This window comes from Salvelinus namaycush, chromosome 35 (assembly GCF_016432855.1).
Source record: "Salvelinus namaycush isolate Seneca chromosome 35, SaNama_1.0, whole genome shotgun sequence".
NCBI lineage: Eukaryota > Metazoa > Chordata > Actinopteri > Salmoniformes > Salmonidae > Salvelinus > Salvelinus namaycush.
The window spans coordinates 2,177,341-2,204,154 of NC_052341.1; the positions used below are offsets into that span (position 1 = coordinate 2,177,341).

Here is a 26,814-nt window from a genome sequence, read left to right on the forward strand (position 1 = left end):
AAGAGCTGTTTACCCCGACGTGACGTTTTGATAACCATGTAAATCTCTCTAGGACAAGGTGACTTTCAGATTTAAAAAAAATGCTTATTAGCATCAAAGTAGAAAACACGCAAATTACAAATCCCTGCAAGCTCCTGCACATCAAATAAAATTAAACGTTAAAAATATAAAGACACCTTTGCTGACATGTATTGTGTCAATTTAAAACTTGCACAAGACACTTCACAGAATTGCCCATTTAAAGAAATGTAGCCAATTTATTAATTACTAATATCACATAATTAATCCAGAGCGCAGGCGGCTGGTGACACCTTAATTGGGGAGGATGTGTTTATAGTAATTGCTGGAACACAATAAATGGAATGGTATGCCATTCCAGCCATTATTATGAGCCGTCCTCCCCTCAGCAGCCTCCTGTGATTCAGAGATTCTTACCTTTGCCTCGATTCGGCAGTCCAGATCATCATGACATGTGTAGATCTTTATGATAGCAACATTAGCAGCTAATTAGCATTTCATTTTGGGGGGGGGGGGGGGTAAATACAGGCGAATATATTGATGAAAGTCACCTTGTCTGAGAGAGATTTACATGGTTATCAAAACGTCATGGCACGGTAAGTCTACACGAAACACAGCCCTTATTTTAAGTGTTTTCTAAAAATCCCCAATGGGGAAAAATGAATGGTGGAAAAACAATTGGAAATATTTCCCTGTTTGACCGCTAGGTTTTATGGGTATTATGACTCATACTGTGGTACTGTATAGGACAGGGCATAATCCACACGTTGCTTAATTCACTAACATCTAACAATGAAATCTGTTTTAGTACTGAGTCTAGTACAGTAACAAGGGTGGGACAAATTTAGAGGTTGGGGGGGGATCACATTTCATACAGATATTATTATACATTTAAATTAATCCAGATTATATATGGGCCGGTGCTCCAATACTGAAAATTGCAGTAATTTCCCCATCTTGGCCCCCTGCCCATATGTAATATGCAAGGGCCTTATGGCCTTAAGAATAACTCCTCACTCAGTTCCTCTGAGTTCCTCTAATGTCCATCTGCACTGTGCCAAAGGGAGGGGTCGGGAACTAGGGAGGGGGTGGAGTCCCGCAGGTAATAGGGTTTGTGATTGGTGCTTTTTTTGTGTAGGTCCGCCTCCCCCGTGGCCATTGGTCAGTGCATTGGGTTGGGTTAGATCAGGGCGCTCGTCAGTCCCCGAGGATGACCTTGACAAAGCTAGCCACGTCGGTGTCTAAGGATTCATGGGAGATGAAGAAGGGATGTTGCTGGGATGGAGAGAAGAAACCAGAAGAAGAGACTGATTTATGCAGAATCAAATATAACATTAAAATAATATCCTCAACAACAGTGTGATATATAATCAATAGCATTGATTGGATAAAAATCTAAATGAAGTGGGGAGATTATTAAAATGGGGAGATGTATCTCCCGACCCCTCCTGTCTCAGCCTCCAGTATTTATGCTGCAATAGTTTATGTGTCGGGGGGCTAGGGTCAGTCTGTTATATCTGGAGTACTTCTCCTGTCTTATCCGGTGTCCTTTGTGAGTTTAAGTATGCGCTCTCTAATTCTCTCTTTCTTTCTCCCTCTCGGAGGACCTGAGCCCTATGACCATGCCTCAGGACTACCTGGCCTGATGTCTCCTTGCTGTCCCCAGTCCACCTGGTTGTGCTGCTGCTCCAGTTTCAACTGTTCTGCCTGCGGCTATGGAACCCTGACCTGTTCACCGGACGTGCGACCTTATCCCGGACCTGCTGTTTTCAACTCTCTAGAGAGCGCAGGAACGGTAGAGATACTCTGAATGATCGGCTATGAAAAGCCAACTGACATTTACTCCTGAGATGCTAACCTGTTGCACCCTCTACAACCACTGTGATTATTATTATTTGACCCTGCTGGTCATCTATGAACATTTGAACATCTTGGCCATGATCTGTTATAATCTCCACCCGGCACAGCTAGAAGAGGACTGGCCACCCCTCATAGTTTGGTTCTTCTCTAGGTTTCTTCCTATGTTCTGGCCTTTCTAGGGAGTGTTTCCTAGCCACCCTGCTTCTACACCTGCATTGCTTGCTGTTTGGGGGTTTTAGGCTGGGTTTCTGTACAGCACTTTGTGACATCAGCTGATGTACGAAGGGCTTCATAAATACATTTGATTGAAATTTGATTGATAACAAAGCATGATGTATCACTGGACTAAGTCTCCCATCTAGTGGTGAACTAAGAGTAAATGCAAGAGGACACAATGTGTCCACATAACGGGAGATCTCCAAAGTTCAAAACACACTCACCATGAGTTCTGGGTAGTTTGGCCGCTCTTTGGAATTTTTCTTTAAGCTGAGAACGAAAATGGGCAATGAGATAGAAGATTAGATTAGTAATATCTGGTAACGTATCTCCCAGTCCAGGCAGACTGAATGATTGCATCAGCTGCAAGCGAACGTGGAACTGTTAACAGAGTAAAAATAATAGTTGAGAAGAAACGAGAGAGACAGAGATAAAAAATAATAATTGTAGTACAGTGTTCAGCATGTGATCTATCCTCCCTTCTGCCATGTGGAAGTTAATTAGCTCAGGGGTAAAAGCAACAAAAAAAATGCCATGACTGAAACTTAAGTGGATCTCAGATTGATTATCTGGGGCCAAGTTAACGTCCCCTTACTGAAACTAGAAGGCATGCTTTCAGAGAAAGAGGCTAATTTTGTACATATTAAACTGCGAGATTTCCCAATTCCAGTCCCCTTGCTTAGAGGGTCCGGGGTCTTCGTCGAGATAATTTCTATGTTGAAGGAGTGAAATGCTCAGTTCTGGTGACTTTTTAGAAAGGACCTAATTATACCTAAAAATGTATAAAAATAAAAATGATGCTGACACCATCTAAAATACAATTTCTATGCATGGCCTATATTATCAGATGTGCTATTAGCAATAAGCATGATCATCTTTAGCCTATAACATGCAGCAGAGTTGGGGTTTATCCATCTGCATTTACCCCACTGGACACATCCAGATTGTCATTTAAGAATACTAATAACTGTATTATAAATACGAATACATATAATTCATTATTCATTCTTATTCACTCAACATTTTATTTGGGGGATTCTAAAACAAAGTATGTCATTTTCCTTTTAAGACGCCATTGCCCCTTTAAGAGCTATGTTGTGCAGCTGTGCCTAACGGATACTAACGAAGGAAGTTATTTCTGATTGGGCCTGCACTTTGTGGGCATGGCTAAGGTAGGGCCTGCACTTTGTGGGCATGGCTAAGGTAGGGCCTGCACTTTGTGGGCATGGCTAGAGTAGGGCCTGCACTTTGTGGGCATGGCTAAGGTAGGGCCTGCACTTTGTGGGCATGGCTAAGGTAGGGCCTGCACTTTGTGGGCATGGCTAAGGTAGGGCCTGCACTTTGTGGGCATGGCTGGAGTAGGGCCTGCACTTTGTGGGCATGGCTGGAGTAGGGCCTGCACTTTGTGGGCATGGCTGGAGTAGGGCCTGCACTTTGTGGGCATGGCTGGAGTAGGGCCTGCACTTTGTGGGCATGGCTGGAGTAGGGCCTGCACTTTGTGGGCATGGCTGGAGTAGGGCCTGCACTTTGTGGGCATGGCTGGAGTAGGGCCTGCACTTTGTGGGCATGGCTGGAGTAGGGCCTGCACTTTGTGGGCATGGCTAGAGTAGGGCCTGCACTTTGTGGGCATGGCTAGAGTAGGGCCTGCACTTTGTGGGCATGGCTAAGGTAGGGCCTGCACTTTGTGGGCATGGCTGGAGTAGGGCCTGCACTTTGTGGGCATGGCTAGAGTAGGGCCTGCACTTTGTGGGCATGGCTAGAGTAGGGCCTGCACTTTGTGGGCATGGCTAAGGTAGGGCCTGCACTTTGTGGGCATGGCTAAGGTAGGGCCTGCACTTTGTGGGCATGGCTAGAGTAGGGCCTGCACTTTGTGGGCATGGCTAGAGTAGGGCCTGCACTTTGTGGGCATGGCTAGAGTAGGGCCTGCACTTTGTGGGCATGGCTAAGGTAGGGCCTGCACTTTGTGGGCATGGCTAAGGTAGGGCCTGCACTTTGTGGGCATGGCTAGAGTAGGGCCTGCACTTTGTGGGCATGGCTAGAGTAGGGCCTGCACTTTGTGGGCATGGCTAGAGTAGGGCCTGCACTTTGTGGGCATGGCTAGAGTAGGGCCTGCACTTTGTGGGCATGGCTAAGGTAGGGCGTGCACTTTGTGGGCATGGCTAAGGTAGGGCGTGCACTTTGTGGGCATGGCTAAGGTAGGGCCTGCACTTTGTGGGCATGGCTAGAGTAGGGCCTGCACTTTGTGGGCATGGCTAGAGTAGGGCCTGCACTTTGTGGGCATGGCTGGAGTAGGGCCTGCACTTTGTGGGCATGGCTAGAGTAGGGCCTGCACTTTGTGGGCATGGCTGGAGTAGGGCCTGCACTTTGTGGGCATGGCTAAGGTAGGGCCTGCACTTTGTGGGCATGGCTGGAGTAGGGCCTGCACTTTGTGGGCATGGCTAGAGTAGGGCCTGCACTTTGTGGGCATGGCTAAGGTAGGGCCTGCACTTTGTGGGCATGGCTGGAGTAGGGCCTGCACTTTGTGGGCATGGCTAGAGTAGGGCCTGCACTTTGTGGGCATGGCTAGAGTAGGGCCTGCACTTTGTGGGCATGGCTAAGGTAGGGCCTGCACTTTGTGGGCATGGCTAAGGTAGGGCCTGCACTTTGTGGGCATGGCTAGAGTAGGGCCTGCACTTTGTGGGCATGGCTAGAGTAGGGCCTGCACTTTGTGGGCATGGCTAGAGTAGGGCCTGCACTTTGTGGGCATGGCTAAGGTAGGGCCTGCACTTTGTGGGCATGGCTAAGGTAGGGCCTGCACTTTGTGGGCATGGCTAGAGTAGGGCCTGCACTTTGTGGGCATGGCTAGAGTAGGGCCTGCACTTTGTGGGCATGGCTAAGGTAGGGCGTGCACTTTGTGGGCATGGCTAAGGTAGGGCCTGCACTTTGTGGGCATGGCTGGAGTAGGGCCTGCACTTTGTGGGCATGGCTAAGGTAGGGCCTGCACTTTGTGGGCATGGCTGGAGTAGGGCCTGCACTTTGTGGGCATGGCTAGAGTAGGGCCTGCACTTTGTGGGCATGGCTAGAGTAGGGCCTGCACTTTGTGGGCATGGCTAGAGTAGGGCCTGCACTTTGTGGGCATGGCTAGAGTAGGGCCTGCACTTTGTGGGCATGGCTAGAGTAGGGCCTGCACTTTGTGGGCATGGCTAGAGTAGGGCCTGCACTTTGTGGGCATGGCTAGAGTAGGGCCTGCACTTTGTGGGCATGGCTGGAGTAGGGCCTGCACTTTGTGGGCATGGCTGGAGTAGGGCCTGCACTTTGTGGGCATGGCTGGAGTAGGGCCTGCACTTTGTGGGCATGGCTGGAGTAGGGCCTGCACTTTGTGGGCATGGCTAAGGTAGGGCCTGCACTTTGTGGGCATGGCTAAGGTAGGGCCTGCACTTTGTGGGCATGGCTAAGGTAGGGCCTGCACTTTGTGGGCATGGCTAAGGTAGGGCCTGCACTTTGTGGGCATGGCTAAGGTAGGGCCTGCACTTTGTGGGCATGGCTGGAGTAGGGCCTACACTTTGTGGGCATGGCTAAGGTAGGGCCTGCACTTTGTGGGCATGGCTAAGGTAGGGCCTGCACTTTGTGGGCATGGCTGGAGTAGGGCCTGCACTTTGTGGGCATGGCTAAGGTAGGGCCTGCACTTTGTGGGCATGGCTAAGGTAGGGCCTGCACTTTGTGGGCATGGCTAAGGTAGGGCCTGCACTTTGTGGGCATGGCTGGAGTAGGGCCTGCACTTTGTGGGCATGGCTAGAGTAGGGCCTGCACTTTGTGGGCATGGCTAGAGTAGGGCCTGCACTTTGTGGGCATGGGTAGGGCTGAGGCTTAAAATGCATGCCTGTGCAGGGCTCTAGTGTGTATGCCTGACATTGTGGGGTGAGGTAAGAGTATCCCCAATGCCCCCTTTTACATGTTAATAGTCCACTCTTCCACAGGAGGATAATCTCCATTCAAGCCAGAGGAGAGGTTTGCTCAGGTATTCCAATTTCCTATTGTCACATAAACAGTTGAGTCACCGGGGTATAAAACAATGCTGTTGATCCACTGCTGGAAAAATCCTGCTTTAACATCTGACCCGGCTGAATTAAACCACAGCTCTACTGGTAAATTATGCCAAAGCCCAGCTAAACATGGGATAAACATCCTGGTAAGAGATGAATGGTGCATACCTGCATGCATGAGCAATAACAGTACTTAAAATGGGACTTAGAACGTGGATACACAATGTGCAGTATGTGACCCATTATCAAAGAGAGATTAGCACTGGTCAAATGTAGTGCATTACATACGGAAAGCAATAGGTTCCATTTTGGACAGCAGTATGACCCAAAAAACTAGGGCCTACATTGTACAACACAACAGACAAAGATAACCGATGAGCAAGGTTCAAAATGTTGGGGAAAATGACATTTATCTTTCTCTACTGTAGGTCTACATGTAAAACAAATTCATAACAATTATGGGTTACGGGAAAAACACACCATGAGTAAATATGAAATACTTGCTGTGAAGACCTAACAGTGGACACAACAGGCTGGTGAAAGTGAATATTAAGACACTCCACAGAGGGTAGCTTTTGGAACCTGGGCACATGCTGCACATTCTGTCCTGGTCATAAAGGGCTTGTGGTTATTACAACAACATGGGAAAAATTGTCAAGAGAAATGGTCTTGTGAGTCTCACTCCAACAAGCTCTCTAGATAGTCCCTCCAGGCTACCTGTTCATCATCTAGTCCCTCCAAGCTACCTGTTCATCATCTAGTCCCTCCAGGCTACCTGTTCATCATTTAGTTAGTCCCTCCAGGCTACCTGTACATCATCTAGTTAGTCCCTCCAGGCTACCTGTTCATCATCTAGTTAGTCCCTCCAGGCTACCTGTTCATCATCTAGTTAGTCCCTCCAGGCTACCTGTTCATCATCTAGTTAGTCCCTCCAGGCTACCTGTACAGCATCTAGTTAGTCCCTCCAGGCTACCTGTTCATCATCTAGTCCCTCCAGGCTACCTGTTCATCATCTAGTTAGTCCCTCCAGGCTACCTGTTCATCATCTAGTTAGTCCCTCCAGGCTACCTGTTCATCATCTAGTTAGTCCCTCCAGGCTACCTGTTCATCATCTAGTTAGTCCCTCCAGGCTACCTGTTCATCATCTAGTTAGTCCCTCCAGGCTACCTGTTCATCATCTAGTTAGTCCCTCCAGGCTACCTGTTCATCATCTAGTTAGTCCCTCCAGGCTACCTGTTCATCATCTAGTTAGTCCCTCCAGGCTACCTGTTCATCATCTAGTTAGTCCCTCCAGGCTACCTGTTCATCATCTAGTTAGTCCCTCCAGGCTACCTGTTCATCATCTAGTTAGTCCCTCCAGGCTACCTGTTCATCATCTAGTTAGTCCCTCCAGGCTACCTGTTCATCATCTAGTCCCTGCAGGCTACCTGTTCATCATCTAGTCCCTTCAGGCTACCTGTTCATCATTACATTTACATTTAAGTCATTTAGCAGACGCTCTTATCCAGAGCGACTATCATCTAGTCCCTTCAGGCTACCTGTTCATCATCTAGTCCCTCCAGGCTACCTGTTCATCATCTAGTTAGACCCTCCAGGCTACCTGTTCATCATCTAGTTAGACCCTTCAGGCTACCTGTTCATCATCTAGTCCCTCCAGGCTACCTGTTCATCATCTAGTCCCTCCAGGCTACCTGTTCATCATCTAGTTAGTCCCTCCAGGCTACCTGTACATCATCTAGTCCCTCCAGGCTACCTGTACATCATCTAGTTAGACCCTCCAGGCTACCTGTACATCATCTAGTTAGACCCTCCAGGCTACCTGTACATCATCTAGTCCCTCCAGGCTACCTGTACATCATCTAGTCCCTCCAGGCTACCTGTACATCATCTAGTTAGTCCCTCCAGGCTACCTGTACATCATCTAGTTAGTCCCTCTATGCTACCTGTACATCATCTAGTTAGTCCCTCCAGGCTACCTGTACATCATCTAGTTAGTCCCTCCAGGCTACCTGTACATCATCTAGTCCCTCCAGGCTACCTGTACATCATCTAGTTAGACCCTCCAGGCTACCTGTTCATCCTCTAGTCCCTCCAGGCTACCTGTACAGCATCTAACTAGATGATGAACAGGTGGCCTGGAGGGACTAGATGATGAACAGGTAGCCTGGATGGACAACTAGGTGATGAACAGGGACTAGATGATGAACAGGTAGCCTGGAGGGACTAGATGATGAACAGGTAGCCTGGAGGGACTAACTAGATGATGAACAGGTAGCCTGGGGGGACTAACTAGATGATGAACAGGTAGCCTGGAGGGACTAGATGATGTGCAGCTAGCCTGGAGGGACTAGATGATTAACAGGTAGCCTGGAGGGACTAACTAGATGATGAACAGGTAGCCTGGAGGGACTAGATGATGAACAGGTAGCCTGGTCCTAGATCTGTTTCTGATGTCTTGCCCACTCTAACTGTCGTCTCTGTCATAACAAGCATAACAATGACCATGGAGTTGGAAAGACAGCTATAACAGATATAGGACCAGGCTAGCTTTACAGGGAGAGGAGAACATACCACAGGGAGGTGAAGTCAACCAACTCAGGGGAGAACCGGTCAGCAGGGAGCTGGGGCGATGATTCCTCCACCACCTGCTTCAGCTGCTGGAAGGGCGTGCCCCAGGAGTCATAAGGGAACCGCAGGATGGCCAGTTCAATCTGAAGAAGGGGGCACAGGATATCACAGGGCACAAAATATGACAGGGCACAGGTATATGACAGGGCACAGGTATATGACAGGGCACAGGTATACGACAGTACATAGAGGTCAGGCTATGTGAACGCATCATTGTATTACTGTACATAAAATGAAGAAAATTGAAATATTATGTATATAAAAGCCTGGAATTGGGTGGTTTATGACCCTAGACAGTGTTACATTACTGAAAACTACCATGGGCAGTTGGAGGACCATCAAATTTATTTTAAAACCAAAACTGTTCGTGGATGTGAGACAGTTTAGGACGTGCAGATGAGAGCTAGTAATATGTAACAACTCTCCTAATAAAATGTCTAGACACCAGTTAGTCTAGAGCAGAGCCGTAGTGTGTCATCGTGTCTCACAGAGAAAAGGCAGGGCTTTTCTTGACCATGAAGAACCTGTCCTATATGAACAGCAATGCATTTCAATTCAATGGAACTCTATCTGCTCACTTAAGGCTATTACTGGCAACGAATACAACGTACTGGTTATATAGTGAAGACATCATTCAGGAAAAATAAAATACTATTATTTATCTGTAGTTACTGTACCTGACCTTACGGTATCAGAGGTTGCTAGTTTAATGTAGAAAAAATATATAAAATAGACCTACTAGTGTAATAATCACATAACAATTTTGTTATAATAAATCTGCAGAAATATTAATAATAAAAAGTGATATAAAATAGAGACTCACCATAGTGATTCCTAAACTCCAAATGTCAGACTTGACGTTGTAGCCTTTCTGATTGGTCTCTGGGTTGATCCTCTCCGGCTAGGGGACATAATGACACACGCACACACAAAGACAAAGACGGAGACACGGGTGACATCACTTTAGAGTCGCTAACTGACAGTTGTCCTAGACGACCCAACCTCCTCCGTCATCTGTACCTCTTGAACACACACAGCCCAGTCTGTTCTCTGAGTGCTACCATGGCCCTAAAAAAACTGCCTCAGCCAATCAAAGGCTCTGTGGACACACTGTTTGGGCACACTGGAGGTTATTAAAAGGGTAGCTAGCATAAACGTTACCACATGTAACATATGGATTTGCATTAGTAAACACATCAAAAGGCCCAATGCAAAGTTTACAACCCCCCTCTTTTCTATTTTTTACATAATTATTAAGATTGACATCTTTTTTGTTTACTTCTTACCCCTTTTTTCTCCCCAATTTCGTGATATCAAATTGGTAGTTACAGTCTTGTCCCATCGCTGCAACTCCCGTACAGACTCGGGAGAGGCAAAGGTCAAGAGCCATGCGTCCTCAGAAACACGTGCCTGTCAAGCCGCACTGCTTCTTGACACGCTGCTCGCTTAACCCGGAAGCTACCCGCACCAATGTGTCGGAGGAAACACTGTACAACTGGCGACCGTGTCAGCGTTCATGCACACGGCACGCCACAGGAGTCGCTAGAGCGCGATGGGACAAGGACATCTCGGCCGGCCAAACCCTTCCCTAACCGGGACGACGCTGGGCCAATTGTGTGCCGCCTCATGGGTCTCCCAGTTGCAGCCAGCTACGACACAGCCCGGGATCGAACCCGGATCTGTAGTGACGCCTCAAGCACTGCGATGCAGTGCCTTAGACCGCTGCGCCACTCGGGAGGCAAAACCGATCCGAATTCTGAAGCATGCTGAAGGAAAATGTTTTTCCGGGGTGTGATGTAATATGGAGGACCGGCAAGCCAGCCTATTCCCTATAATGTAAACTCCAACAGAAATATCTTCAAATGTAGAACTTCAAATTAAACCAAATTGTTTCCACTGATGACTACTGGTTTTAGTTTCATTTTCAGACAACATAGAAGCAAATACTTTATGAATGTATCAATACAAATCAACTTGCAAGGTTGCTAGCCAACTAGCCTGCTAACATTAGCCCTACCAGCTGTGCATGAGTCAGCCAGTTGCTATCAACACCTAGCTTACAGCTACATTAAAGAAAACCAAAGTTTTGAAAATAACACCATCTAACCAGTTATCAAAGAATGTTAGCTATATGCAGCAAGCTAGCCAGCCAGCTAACGTTAGTTATTTAGCCAACTAGCTATTAGCCTAGCCAGCCTAGCCAACAACCACGATTATGGTCGGCAAGCTAGAGCCCAACTACTGAAGACCAGCTAGAACACAACCAAAACATAACCGCAGATTAGAAGCAAAGAGAGAAAGTGAACTAAAATGTAATATAAATGTAGAGCAGACTAACAGATTGATGGCTGGGGCCCATCCTGTGGTAAAACTTTGAAAAGAGTGCAGGCTGAGGTAGCTACCAAAGTGAGGAGGAGGAGGGCACTTCGCCAGGCCGATGGAGTCAGGGAAACCCAAAATTGATAGATTCCAGATGTCCGTCAGCTAGCGCGCTAGCACTAAGTCAAGGTGGAACAAGTTACCAAACTGCCGTAGCCTACTTCAGAGGTCATGCCGAAAAGTTGACAAAACAGAAAGGAGAACAGACGAGGTACTACACAATTAGAGCAAGCAGGTATGATTTTCTCTTTCGTTTTTAGCCCACGGCAAGAAGGTACCAGAACCTGCCATGCTAACGAGTTCCCACTAGATAATAACACAGCCACAAAGTCTGAAGGGCATGTTGCATTGATGCACATGCCCCATCTGCTCCTTGTTTGATGGGTTGCAGCTCACCACTGCCAACATTTGGTCTGGAATGTAATTACATGCTAGCATGGCTAGTAGCTAACATTAGCCAGCTTGAGCTAGATACCGAGCTAGCATACAAACTCAGTAGCACAGACTGGATTAGTTCCTCCATATAACGTTGAGAAATAGGGCATTGTGGGTAGCTTAGAAAATATCCAGAAATAAGTGAATAAATATGTAATAACCCAAAAACATAACTATCTTTGTACTTATAGGCAACCAGATCATGACTAGAACTAAGTTACTAAGTCTGTGTTTTCACATCGGTGAGTGAAAACTCATGCGCTCTACCCTTTAAATGCATGACTATTGACATAACAGACCTGCATCACTTAACTTCTTGGGGATATAGGGGGTGCTGTTTCGCATTAGCATAATTTGCTCTACAGATTAAACTGCCTAGTACTCAATTCTTGCTCGTACAATATGCATATTATTGTTATTATTGGATAGAAAACACTCTCTAGTTTCTATAGCCGTTTGAATTATGTCTCTGAGTGGAACAGAACTCATTCTACAGCACTTTTCCTCCCAGTGAGTGAGTTTTCAGAACTCTTGGCCTCTGGTTCCAGATCAGTTTTAAAGCCATTGTAAATCCTATGAGGATACAAACACTGCCCACGCCTTCCTCTAGATGTCAGTAAGTGGTGACAATTTGAATGGAGTCGATTGCGCAATCATGGCCTCTATACATCACCAAATACCGGAAGTAGCGTTCTTTTGGACTCTGCGCTCAACGCAAGAAGGACATCTGACTGGCCTTTTTCCAAGCCTTGGTTTAGCCAGTAATATAGCGCCGGTCATGTTTTTACTCGTTATAGGTGTTAGAAACATCATAAGGTAGTTAATTTAAACCGTTTTATAGCAATTTATATCCGTTTAGTGCGATTTTGAGGCATTGCTTTCTGAGACACTTTGAACCGCTGGGCACGTTTCCAGTTCATGCCGAACGTTAGTGGGCATTTCCACATGGCAAGAGGACAGCTTTCGACCAAAAGACGATTAGACCCAAGAAAGGATTCATTGCCCAAGATTCTGATGGAAGAACAGCTCATAGTAAGAACAATTTATGATGATAAATCGTGTTTCTGTCGAAAAATGTTAAACGCTTATGCCGCCATTTTGTTTTGTATAGCTTCGCTTGGCGAACCCTGTATTGCACAGTAAGGATAATTTTAGAAATGTAATTCAGCGATTGCATTAAGAACTAATTTGTCTTTCGATAGCTGTCCAACTTATATTTTTTTAGTCAAGTTTATGAATAGATATCCATGAGACAAGATCACTGTGAAAGATGGCGACCGACATTTTCAGGCTAGTTTTGCTAGTATTGTCATTGTATAACCACGGTTTTTTATGGCTAAATATGCACATTTTCGAACAAACTCTATATGTATGTTGTAATATGATGTTACAGGAGTGTCATCGGAAGAATTCTGAGAAGGTTAGTGAAAAAATTAATATATTTTGGCGATGATAACGATATCGCTCTCTTTGGCTTGAATCAATGGTCGGGTAACGTTTGCATATGTGGTATGCTAATATAACGATTTATTGTGTTTTCGCTGTAAAACACTTAGAACATCTGAAATATTGTCTGAATTCACAAGATCTGTGTCTTTCCATTGCTATGTGCTGTGTATTTTTAAGAAATGTTTTATGATGAGTAAATTGGTAAAACACGTTGCTCTCTGTAGTAATTCTAGTCGCTTTGGTGAGATTTGTGATGGTGGCTGCAATGGCAAACTATGATTTATACCTGAAATATGCACATTTTTCTAACAAAACCTATCCTATACAATAAATATGTTATCAGACTGTCATCTGATGAGGTTTTTTCTTGGTTAGTGGCTATCAATATCTTAGTTTAGCCGAATTGGTGATAGCTACTGGTGTTGAGAAAAAATGGTGGACAAAGAAAAATGGTGTCTTTTGCTAACGTGTTTAGCTAATAGATTTACATATTGTGTCTTCCCTGTAAAACATTTTAAAAATCTGAAATGGTGGCTTTATTCACAAGATCTGTATCTTTCATTAGGTGTCTTGGACTTGTGATTTAATGATATTTACATATTTAGATGCTACTATTTAATTGTGACGCGATGCTAATCAGTGAGGGGGGGGTTGGGGGTGCTTGTCAGTTGGGACGCTAGCGTCCCAACTATCCCAGAGAAGTTAACACATATATGGTGTAAGCGGCCAACTCAGCTCTGCTCAGTCAAACTTAATAGGTGAATTAGTTAACATTAACAAATACAAATCAACATTTTATTTGTCACATGTGCCAAATACAACGGGTGTAGACTTAACCGTGAAATGCTTGCTTACGATCCCTTCCCAACGGTGCAGCGTTAAAACATTATAATACAAATGAACAAATAGTAACACGAGGAAAAAAATAAAACAGAAGTAGAGCCAAATCAAGGAAGCACCAGATCAATGTGCATCTATATACAGGAAGCACCAGAACAATGTGCAGCTATATACAGGAAGTACCAGATCAATGTGCATCTATATACAGGAAGTACCAGTTCAATGTGCATCTATATACAGGAAGTACCAGTTCAATGTGCATCTATATACAGGAAGTACCAGATCAATGTGCAGCTATATACAGGAAGCACCAGATCAATGTGCAGCTATATACAGGGAATACCAGATCAATGTGCAGCTATATACAGGGAATACCAGATCAATGTGGAGCTATATACAGGGAATACCAGATCAATGTGCAGCTATATACAGGGAATACCAGATCAATGTGCAGCTATATACAGGGAGCACCAGATCGATGTGCAGCTATATACAGGAAGTACCAGATCGATGTGCAGCTATATACAGGAAGTACCAGATCGATGTGCAGCTATATACAGGAAGTACCAGATCGATGTGCAGCTATATACAGGAAGTACCAGATCGATGTGCAGCTATATACAGGAAATACCAGATCAATGTGCATCTATATACAGGGAGTACCAGATCGATGTGCAGCTATATACAGGAAGCACCAGATCGATGTGCAGCTATATACATGGAGCACCAGATCGATGTGCAGCTATATACAGGGAATACCAGATCGATGTGCAGCTATATACAGGGAGCACCAGATCGATGTGCAGCTATATACAGGAAGTACCAGATCGATGTGCAGCTATATACAGGGAATACCAGATCGATGTGCAGCTATATACAGGGAGCACCAGATCGATGTGCAGCTATATACAGGGAGCACCAGATCGATGTGCAGCTATATACAGGAAGTACCAGATCGATGTGCAGCTATATACAGGGAGCACCAGATCAATGTGCAGCTATATACAGGGAGCACCAGATCGATGTGCATCTATATACAGGAAGTACCAGATCGATGTGCAGCTATACACAGGGAGCACCAGATCGATGTGCAGCTATATACAGGAAGTACCAGATCAATGTGCAGCTATATACAGGAAGTACCAGATCGATGTGCAGCTATATACAGGAAGTACCAGATCGATGTGCAGCTATATACAGGAAGTACCAGATCGATGTGCATCTATATACAGGAAGTACCAGATCGATGTGCATCTATATACAGGAAGTACCAGATCGATGTGCAGCTATATACAGGGAGCACCAGATCGATGTGCAGCTATATACAGGGAGTACCAGAACAATGTGCAGCTATATACAGGAAGTACCAGATCGATGTGCAGCTATATACAGGGAGCACCAGATCGATGTGCAGCTATATACAGGGAGCACCAGATCGATGTGCAGCTATATACAGGAAGCACCAGATCGATGTGCAGCTATATACAGGAAGTACCAGATCGATGTGCAGCTATATACAGGAAGTACCAGATCGATGTGCATCTATATACAGGAAGTACCAGATCAATGTGCATCTATATACAGGAAGTACCAGATCGATGTGCATCTATATACAGGAAGTACCAGATCGATGTGCATCTATATACAGGAAGTACCAGATCGATGTGCATCTATATACAGGAAGTACCAGATCGATGTGCATCTATATACAGGAAGCACCAGATCGATGTGCAGCTATATACAGGAAGTACCAGATCGATGTGCAGCTATATACAGGAAGCACCAGATCGATGTGCCGGGGTATGAGGTACTTCATGTATCATATCTCCCTTCTGAAACAGTTATTCACTGAGCCAGCTTAAGCACAACTCCACTGTTTGATTTTTATTGAGTAGATTTGACCGATAGACTTATTTTGTCTCTTTTAAATCCCAGAAACCTCTACTACACATCCACCCACCCCCACACAACCGCTCACCCACAACCACCCACCCCCACACAACCGCTCACCGCCATGTAGGGCTTGCAGCCTGCGTCCATGGTCTTGGCCACAGAGTCCACCAAGTAACCACTGATCCCAAAGTCACACATCTTCACCTGCCCTTGGGTGTTGATCAATATGTTGGATGGCTTCACATCTGAGGGGAGAGTGAGTGAGTGAGTGAGTGAGTGAGTGAGTGAGTGAGTGAGTGAGTGAGTGAGTGAGTGATGGAGGAAACAAAACAGAGAAATAGAAGAGTGGCGTGAGATGGAAGTGAAAGAGAAATCACTGATTTTGGAGTCAGTCCAAAACAGACCTACTGTATAACATATTTTAAAGTGATTTCCTTAGCCTCAACAACATAACTATGAAGCAGTGTATCTGTCTCGCTCAACACAGCCCACAAAACACATCTGTAAAACTGCTATGTAAAATGTTGTTTCAAGTAACATCGTTGTTTTTGTAACATCGCAAACGGATGTGGCAGGTTCCCCGCTAAAGCTTCCAGATTTAAAAAGATGGACACTAGTGAAAACTGTTTTAAAGTGTACCCAAGAGAGAGATATACATAACATACCATATTTAAACGTTCTATTTAACTCTGTGCTTGTTCTTACCTCGGTGGATGACTGACAGATTGCTGTGCAGATGTTCCAGAGCCTTCACTGTCTGTAACGAGGAAGGTTGGAACATTAGAACAGAACACAAGGTGGGAACATTACAACAGAACACAAGGTGGGAACATTACAACAGAACACAAGGTGGGAACATTACAACAGAACACAAGGTTGGAACATTACAACAGAACACAAGGTTGGAACATTACAACAGAACACAAGGTTGGAACATTACAACAGAACACAAGGTTGGAACATTACAACAGAACACAAGGTTGGAACATTACAACAGAACACAAGGTTGGAACATTACAACAGAACACAAGGTTGGAACATTACAAACAGAACACAAGGTTGGAACATTACAAACAGAACACAAGGTTGGAACATTACAAACAGAACACAAGGTTGGAACATTACAACAGAACACAAGGTTGGAACATTACAAACAGAACACAAGGTTGGAACATTACAAACAGAACACAAGGTTGGAACATTACAAACAGAACACAAGGTTGGAACATTACAAACAGAACACAAGGTTGGAACATTACAACAGAACACAAGGTTGGAACATTAGAACAGAACACAAGGTTGGAACATTACAACAGAACACAAGGTTGGAACATTACAACAGAACACAAGGTTGGAACATTACAACAGAACACAAGGTTGGAACATTACAACAGAACACAAGGTGGGAACATTACAACAGAACACAAGGTTGGAACATTACAACAGAACACAAGGTTGGAACATTACAACAGAACACAAGGTTGGAACATTACAACAGAACACAAGGTTGGAAAATTACAACAGAACACAAGGTTGGAACATTACAACAGAACACAAGGTTGGAAAATTACAACAGAACACAAGGTTGGAACATTACAAACAGAACACAAGGTTGGAACATTACAACAGAACACAAGGTTGGAACATTACAAACAGAACACAAGGTTGGAACATTACAAACAGAACACAAGGTTGGAACATTACAAACAGAACACAAGGTTGGAACATTACAAACAGAACACAAGGTTGGAACATTACAAACAGAACACAAGGTTGGAACATTAGAACAGAACACAAGGTTGGAACATTACAACAGAACACAAGGTTGGAACATTACAACAGAACACAAGGTTGGAACATTACAACAGAACACAAGGTTGGAACATTACAACAGAACACAAGGTTGGAACATTACAAACAGAACACAAGGTTGGAACATTACAACAGAACACAAGGTTGGAACATTACAACAGAACACAAGGTTGGAACATTACAACAGAACACAAGGTTGGAACATTACAACAGAACACAAGGTGGGAACATTACAACAGAACACGAGGTGGGAACATTACAACAGAACACGAGGTGGGAACATTACAACAGAACACGAGGTGGGAACATTACAACAGAACACAAGGTTGGAACATTACAACAGAACACAAGGTTGGAACATTAGAACAGAACATCAGCAGCTGGAGAAGGATATCAACATGGGGAATGCAGGTCTAACTTCCCAGACATACCCATTGGTTTGCATATGGTATTTATTTAATTCTTAGTATATTAAACATCTGGCATGAATTCAGTCATTTTGTACAGTAATAGCCTCTTGGTCAAGAGACTGGCAACATGTTTCTATACTGAACAAAAATAGAAACAACATGTAAAGTGTTGGTCCCATGTTTCATGAGCTGAAATATAAGATCCCAGAACATTTTCATACGCACAAAAAGCTTATTTCTCTCAAATGTTGTGCACAAAATTGTTTTACATCCCTGTTGGTGAGCATTTCTCCTTTGTCAAGATAATCCATCCACCTGACAGGTGTGGCATATCAAGAAGCTGAATAAACAGCATGATCATTACACAGGTTTACCTTGTCCTAGGGACAACAAAAGGCCACTAAAATGTGCAGTTTTGTCAAACAACACAATGCCACAGATGTCTCAAGTTGAGGGAATGTGCAATTGGCATGCTGACTGCAGGAATGTCCACCAGAGCTGTTGCCAGATAATTTAATGTTCATTTCACTACCATAAGCCCCCTCCAATGTCATTGTAGAGAATTTGACAGTACATCCAACCGGCCTCACAACCACAGACCATGTGCAACCACACCAGTCCAGGACCTCCACATCAGTCTTCTTCACCTGCAGGATCGTCTGAGACCAGCCACCCGGACAGCTGATGAAACTGTGGGTTTGCACAACCAAAGAAGTTCTGCACAAACTGTCAGAAACCGTCTCAGGGAAGCTCATCTGCATGCTTGTCGTCCTCACCAGTATCTTGATCTGACTGCTGTTCGGTGTCGTAACCAACTTCAGTGGGCAAATGCTCACCTTCGCTGGAGATGTGTGCTCTTCACGGATGAATCCCGGTTTCAACTGTACCGGGAAGATGTTGTGTGGGTGAGCGGTATACTGATGTCAACGTTGTGAACAGAGGGCTCCATAGTAGTGGTGGGGTTATGGTATGGGCAGGAATAAGGTAAGGACAACGAACACAATTGCATTTCAGTGATGGGACATTTTAAATGAGATTGTCGTGCCATTCATCACCTCATGTTTCTGCATGATAATGCACGGCCCCATGTCGCAAGGACCAATTCCTGGAAGCTGAAAATGTCCCAGTTCTTCCATGGCCTGCATACGCACCAGACATGTCACCCATTGAGCATGTTTGGGATGCTCTGGATAGACGTGTACGATAGCGTGTTCCAGTTACCTCCAATGTCCAGTAACTTCGCACAGTCATTGAAAAGGAGTGGGACAACATTCCACAGGCCACAATAAACAGCCTGATCAACTCTATGTGAAGGAGATGTGTCGCGCTGCATGAGGCAAATGATGGTCACACCCGATGCCGACTAGTTTTCTGATTCACGGCCAAACTTTTTTTCTTTTTTTTAAGTTATCTGTCACGAACATATGTATATCTGTATTCCCACTCATGTGAAATCCATTGATTAGGGCCTACATAGAGGGCCTACACAATGACAAAGGGCCATACATAGAATTGTGTATGGGGGTACAGAGTTGGTCATTCAAAACTCACATTAACACTATTATTGAACATTATTATTGTTTTTAATAACCTGCACAGGGACTGCGGTTGAAAATTAGCCGGCTGGCTAAAACCGTCACTTTTACTGAAACGTTGATTAATGTGCACTGTGACTTGTTAAGCACATTTTTACTCCTGAACTTATTTAGGTTTGCCATTACAAAGAGGTTGAATACTTATTGACTGAAGACATTTCAGCTTGTCATTTGTAAAAATTATGAAAAACATAATTACACATTGACATTATGGGGTATTATGTTTAGGTCAGTGACATTTTTTCTATTTTATTTTTTAAATTAATCCATTTTAAATTCAGGCTGTAACAACAAAATGTGGAAAAAGTCAAGGGGTGTGAATACTTTCTGAAAGCAAGAATACTTTTCCTACACCAGGGTTTCTGTTAGGAAAATTTGGCGTCAGACAAGTGACAGGAAGATTTTTCAATTTATCGGACATTTGAGAAATTTACCGGTCATCCATATGCACTGGGTAAGTAACCCATTAGGCCGTTCACCAACAAAAACCACCACCATCAATAAACAAGGGATATTGGCCAAATGAGCCCATTTATGTGTCCGTGCAAACAGCCTATATCGAATTACAAAAACACTATTCCTTGTGTTTTCATCTGTAGCATATGCAAAACTTTATAGCCTATTGTCGGAGATTTGATCACTAAATGCATCAGGGCATTGCATGCATAGGCCTATTTGTATTTATTATGGATCCCCATTAGCTGCCTCCAATGCAGCAGCTACTCTTACTTGGGTTCGTGCAAATTAAGGCAGTTATATAATTTTAAAAACATTACAATACATTCATTACAGAATTCACAACACACTAAGTGTGTGCCCTCAGGCCCATACTTCCTACCACATATCTACAATGCAAAATCCATGTGTACGTGTGTGTATAGTGTGTATGTTATCATGTGTGTGTGTGTGCATGCGTCTGTGCTACTTCACAGTCCCCGCTGTTCCATAAGGTGTATTTTTACCTGCTTTTTAAATCTGATTCTACTGCTTGCATCAGTTACCTGATGTGGAATGGAGTTCCATGTAGTCATGGTTCTACGTAGTACTGTGCACCTCCCATAGTCTGATCTGGACTTGGGGACTGTGAAGAGACCTCTTGTGGCATGTCTTGTGGGGTATGCATGGGTGTCATCTAGTATTTTAAAAACAGACAGCTCGGTACCTTCAGCTTGTCAACACCTCTTACAAAAACAAGTAATGAGGAAGTCAATCTCTTTTCCACTTTGAGCCATGAGAGAATCACATGCATGTCATTAATGTTCGCTCTCTGTGTACTTTTAAGGACCAGCCGAGCTGCCCTGTTCTGAGCCAACTGCAACTTTCCCTCTTTGTGGCACCTGACCACACGACTGAACAGTAGTCCAGGTGCGACAAAACCAGGGGCTGTAGGACCTGCCTTGTTGATAGTGTTATTAAGAAGGCAGAGCAACGCTTTATTATGGACAGACTTCTCCCCATGTTAGCTACTGTTGTATCAATATGTTTTGACCATGACAGTTTACAATCCAGGGTTACTCCAAGCAGTTTAGTCACCTCAACTTGCTCAATTTGCACATTATTCACTACAAGATGCAGGTGAGGTTTAGGGTTTAGAGAATGATTTGTACCAAATACAATGCTTTTAGTTTTGGAAATATTTAGGACTAACTTATTCCTTGCTATTCCCTGCTACCCATTCTGAAACTAACAGCAGCTCTTTGTTAAGTGTTGCAGTCATTTCAGTTGCTGTAGTAGCTGACGTGTATAGTGTTGAGTCATCCGCATACATAGACACACTGGCCTTACTCAAAGCCAGTGGCATGTTGTTAGTAAAAACTGAGAAAAGCAAGGGGCCTAAACAGCTACCCTGGGGAATTCCTGCTTTGACCTGGATTATGTTTCAGAGGCTTCCATTAAAGAACACCCTCTGTGTTCTGTTAGACAAGTAACTCTTTATCCATATTATAGCAGGGGGTGTAAAGCCATAACACATACATTTTTCCAGCAGCAGACTATGATCGATAATGTCAAAAGCTGCAATGAAGTCTAACAAGACAGCCCCCACAATCTTTGTATAGTCAATTTCTCTCAGCCAATCATCAGTCCTTTGAGTAAGTGACGTGCTAATATTTTCCAGAAGTTTACTAAGGGTTGGTAAAAGGCTGATTGGTCGGCCATTTGAGCCAGTAAAGGGGGCTTTACTATTCTTGGATAGCGGACTTTGGCTTCCTTCCTTTGGCTTCCTTCCACACTTTCTCGTAGGCTTAAATTGAAGATGTAGCAAATAGGAGTGGCAATATCGTCTGCTATGATCCTCTGTAATTTTCCATCCAGATTGTCAGACCCCGGTGGCTTATTGTTGATAGACAGCAAAAGAAAAATCACCTTTTCCACACTGACTTTACGGAATTCAAAAGTACAATTCTTGTCTTCCATCATTTGGTCAGATATACTTGGATGTGTAGTGTCAGCGTCTGTTGTTGGCATGTCATCCCTAAGTTTGCTTATCTTGCCAATGAAAAAGACATTAAAAGTAGCTGGCAATATTAGTGGGCTTTGTGATAAATGAGCCATCTGATTCAATGAATGATGGCACCGAGTTGGCTTTTATCCCCAGTATTTAATTTAAGGTGCTCCAAAGCTTTTTACTATCAGTCTTTATATTATTTATCTTTGTTTCATAGTATAGTTTATCTTTTATTTAGCTTAGTCACATGATTTCTTAATTTGCAGTACGTTTGCCAGTTGGGCTACCAGACTTATTTGCCATACTTTTTACCCCATCCCTCTCAACCATAAAATGTTTTAATTCCTTAATCAATCCAAGGGGATTGAACAGTTTTTACAGTCATTTTCTTAATTGGTGCGTGATTATTAGTAACTGGAATAAGCAATTTCATAAATTTGTCAAGTGCAGCGTCTGATTGCTCCTCATTACACACCACAGACCAGCAAATATTCTTTACATCATCAACATATGAATCACTACAAAACCTCTTGTCTGACCTCTTATACACTATATTAGCCCCAGCCTCTGGAACTTTGATTTTCCTAGATATGGCTATTATATTGTGATCACTATATCCTATGGATTTGGATACTGCTTTAAAGCAAATGTCTGCAGTAAAGATGTGATCACTACATGTTGATGATTTCATTCCTGTGCTGTTTGTAAATATCCTGGTAGGTTGGCTGACCACCTGAACCAGGTTGCAGGCACTGGTTACAGTTTGAAGTTTTTTCTTGAGTGGGCAGCTTGATGAGAGCCAGTCAATATTTGACATAGGCCTCCAATGTATTATATTAATATAAAAATATATACAGTACCAGACAAATTTGGACACACCTACTCATTCAAGGGTTTTTCTTTATTTTACTACTTTCTACATTGTAGAATAATAGAAGACATCAAAACTATGAAATAACACACAGAATCAGGTAGTAATATTTTTTTTATATTTAAGATTCTTCAAAGTAGTCACCCTTTGCCTTGACAGCTTTTCACACTTGGCATTCTCTCAACCAGCTTCTTGAGGTAGTCACCTGGAATTCATTTCAATTAACAGGTGTGCCTTGTTAAAAGTTCATATGTGGAATTCCTTTACTTCTTAACGCGTTTGAGCAAATCAGTTGTGTTGTGACAAGGTAGGGGTGGTATACAGAAGATAGCCAGCCGTATTTGGTAAAAGACCAAGTCCATATTATAGCAAAACAGCTCAAATAAGCAAAAAGAAGCGACAGTCTATCATTACTTTAAGACATGAAGGTCAGTCAATGCGGAAAATGTAAAGAACTTTTAAAGTTTCAAGTGCAAAAAACCATCAAGCACTATGATGAAACTGGCTCTCATGAGGACCGCCACAGGAAAGGAAGACCCAGAGTTACCTCTGCTGCAGAGGATGAGATCATTAGAGTTACCAGCCTCAGAAATTGCAGCCCAAATAAATGCTTCACAGAGTTCAAGTAAGAGATACATCTCAACATCAACTGTTCAAAGGAGACTGCATGAATCAGTCCTTCATGGTTGAAATTCTGCAAAGAAACCACTACTAAAGGACACTGTTACGCTCCCCAGTTTCTGTGTTGTGGGTTTGTATGTGTGTGTATTTCAGGAAATGGCTTCCTGGAATCCTAAAGCAGCTGATTGGTCGGCCCCATCGCTAATTGGAGCTCTGACCCCTCCCTCTCGTCAGGGGAAACAGCTGTCTCTTAAATTACCAACTCCTTCTCCAGCTTGATAAAAGCCAGTGTTCCTTCGTCAGAGAAAAGAGCTTCTTCTTATGTCCTATGTTGGTTGTTGATCAGTACAAGTTTTGTTGATATTATTTAGTAGCCGCTCCATCAGAGGGATGTGTATGACAATATGACTTAGTGTTTTTGGTTGTTGAAATTGTTCACTTAAAGTATTGGTAATTATTCTGTTTCATTTGTTCCCGGGGGGGGGGGGGGGGGGGACGCACCTTGGGAGTGTTTAGGCAAGAGGCCTGCGGGAATACATAACCCGTAGTATTGAATCTGTCTATGCACACTAGGTAAGACCTGGGCGGACCACCCTGTATTTTGGTTAGCGCGCCAGTTGGTGCTAAAGGTTAAGTGGGAAGGCAGGTAAGGTAGGAGGGGGGGGACTAACTTTTTTACTTATTTTGCTTTGGTTCCATCCAGCCCCCTTTCCCCACATTACTATGTTAAGGAATAATAAATTCCCTGTAAACTGTATTTTTCTCTGCCTCTGTTGTCCTTCCCCACACTTACGATCATACTTTTCCCCCCCCCCCTCCTCGGGAGTTGAGCTGTAGCAGGATGTTGCGTTCCCTCCTCCACGAGGGGTACGTAACAGATAAGAGACTTGCATGGGCCAAGAAACGTGTACAATGGACATTAGATCTGTGGAAATCTGTCCTTTGGTCTGTTGAGACCAAATTTGAGATTTTTGGCTCCAACCGCCGTGTCTTTGAGACGCAGAGTAGGTGAACGGATGATATCTGCATGTGTGGCTCCCACTGTGAATTATGGAGGAGGTGTGATAGTGTTACCAGCATAGTACACCCAAACCGTCTGCTTTATTTAGAATTCAAGGCACACTTAACCAGCATGGATACCACAGCATTTTGCAGCGATACGCCATCCCATCTGGTTTGGGCTTACAGGTTGACAACATAGCTCGCGTCGCATGCGCGAGCGCTGCAAAATAAATTCAGAAATCTGTTATTCAATTATTGCGCGCGCCAACGACGTCTGCGTTGCCAAGGGCTAAAATAGAAGTCAGTTATATTTCTGACGCAGATTGCTCTGCGAGTCCTGCCTCTCCCATCTCCTCATTGGTTTATAGAAGCAGGTACCCACGTGCCATCTCATTGGTTATACCCACGTGGGTGACTGAAAGATGAACAAAGTCAGTGGCGGTAATGCACTTAATTTATGAAAGTTGCCAATCGCAATATAAAGTCAAGAGAAGAAAAGGCCTGGAAGGAGGAGAGATGACTAGAAATTATTTGGTTGACCGTTTTGTGTGGATTAATTGGCGGCGTAGAGGACCTTCTGCATTTCAAGTAAAATAACTCTGTTTATATCCCAGGACAAATTAGCTAGCAACAGCAAGCTAGCTAAGAAGGACAAATTAGCTAGCAAGTGCAAGCTACCTAGCTAGCTAAATTGCCATAAATGTGCAATGCTTTTTAACCTGTCCCCAAATTAATATAATTGGTTCCGATTTTGTTTTGATATTTTAACCTGCATGTCGTGATCGCGTTTGGTGGTGGGAGACAAAATACATTTATGCACAATGGCGCACGCGCACAGCCGGTTTGGGTTCCGTGTTAGAGGGACTATCATTTGTTTTTCAACAGGACAATGACCCAACACACCTCCAGGCTGTAAAGGGGCTACTTGACCAAGAAGGAGAGTGATGGAGTGCTGCATCAGATGACCTGGCCTCCACAATCACCTGACCTCAACCAAATTGAGATGGTTTGGGATGAGTTGAATCGCAGAGTGAAGGAAAAGCAGCCAACAAGTGCACTCCTTCAAGACTGTTGAAAAAGCATTTCCGGTGACACTGGTTTAGAAAATGTAGAACTGTCATCAAGGCAAAGTGTGGCAACTTTGAAAAATATCAAATATTTTGATGAACACTGTTACTACATAGTTGATGTCTTCACTATTATTTTACAATGTAGAAAATAGTAAAAAATAAAAACCCTTGCTTGAGTAGGTGTCCAAACTTTTGACTGGTACTGTATATATAAAAAGCTTAGGCCTACCCCAGACAGGGAGAGCGCTATGCCACGACGCCAACATTCATTTCTGTGTCTGCATAAGTGTTCACCTACTTAACCAAGTCTTGATTGCTTAATAAGTATTCACCCCCTAAGCTCTGGTGCAACCAATTGCCTTCAGAAGTCAAATAATTATTGAATGGAGTCCACCTGTGTGCAATTAGTGTCACATGATCTCATTAAAAACACCTGTTTTGTTAGAGAACCTAATCAGCATGAAGATCAAAACAAGTCAGAAGTTCTGGAGAAGTACCAATCAGGGTCGGGTTCAAAAAAAAAGAAATATCCCAAACTTTGAACATCCCCCGGCACACCGTTAAATCCTCTATTTAAAAAATGGAAAGAATATGGCACAACCGCGACTCTGCCTATCGAAGGCCCTGCACCAAAACTCAGTGACCGGGTAAGGAGGGCATTAGTCAGAGAAACAACCAAGAGGCCAATGGTAACTCTGAAGGAGCTGGAGAGATCCACAGCTGAGATGTGAAAAACTGTACATGGGACAACTATTACCTGGGCTTTTTGGAAGAGTGGTGAGAATAAAGCCATTGCTGTAAAAAAATATTTTTGACAAAAGACATGTGGGAGACAGCAAACGTGGAAAAAAGTTCTCTGGTCAAAGCCAAGACTGCTTATCGCCCTGAGAACACCATCCCCATGGTGAAGCGTGGTGGCAGCATCATGTTATGGGGATGCTTTTCATCAGCAGGGACTGGGAAACTGATCAGGTTTGAGGGCAAGATGGATGGAGCCAAATCCAGGGTAATTCTAGAGGAAAACCTGTTTCAGTCTGCAAGAGGCCTGCGACTGGGGCGGAGGTTCACCACCCAGCAAGAGACCTGCGACGGAGGTTCCCCGTCCAGCAAGAGACCTGCGACTGGGGCGGAGGTTCACCTTCTAGCAGGACAATGACCCTAAACACACAGCCAAAGCTACACTGGAGTATTTTAAAAACAACAACCTGAATGTCTTTGAATATCTCAGTCAATGCCCAAACCTCAAT

At 44.0% G+C, this 26,814-nt stretch overlaps 1 protein-coding gene across 1 annotated transcript in view; it reads right to left on the minus strand.

Annotated features, from left to right (window-relative positions):
- Nucleotides 1-738: 738 nt before the first annotated feature.
- Nucleotides 739-26,814, minus strand: part of LOC120029867 (dual specificity mitogen-activated protein kinase kinase 6-like) — a 49,295-nt gene continuing 23,219 nt past the window's right edge. The window contains exons 7-12 of the mRNA XM_038975175.1: nucleotides 16,446-16,497; nucleotides 15,858-15,985; nucleotides 9,568-9,645; nucleotides 8,688-8,827; nucleotides 2,319-2,364; nucleotides 739-1,293 (exon numbers count right to left, since the gene is read on the minus strand). Of these exons, the coding sequence (XP_038831103.1) occupies nucleotides 1,216-1,293; nucleotides 2,319-2,364; nucleotides 8,688-8,827; nucleotides 9,568-9,645; nucleotides 15,858-15,985; nucleotides 16,446-16,497 (522 nt within the window). The 3' untranslated portion in view covers nucleotides 739-1,215. The remainder of the gene's footprint in view (nucleotides 1,294-2,318; nucleotides 2,365-8,687; nucleotides 8,828-9,567; nucleotides 9,646-15,857; nucleotides 15,986-16,445; nucleotides 16,498-26,814) is intronic.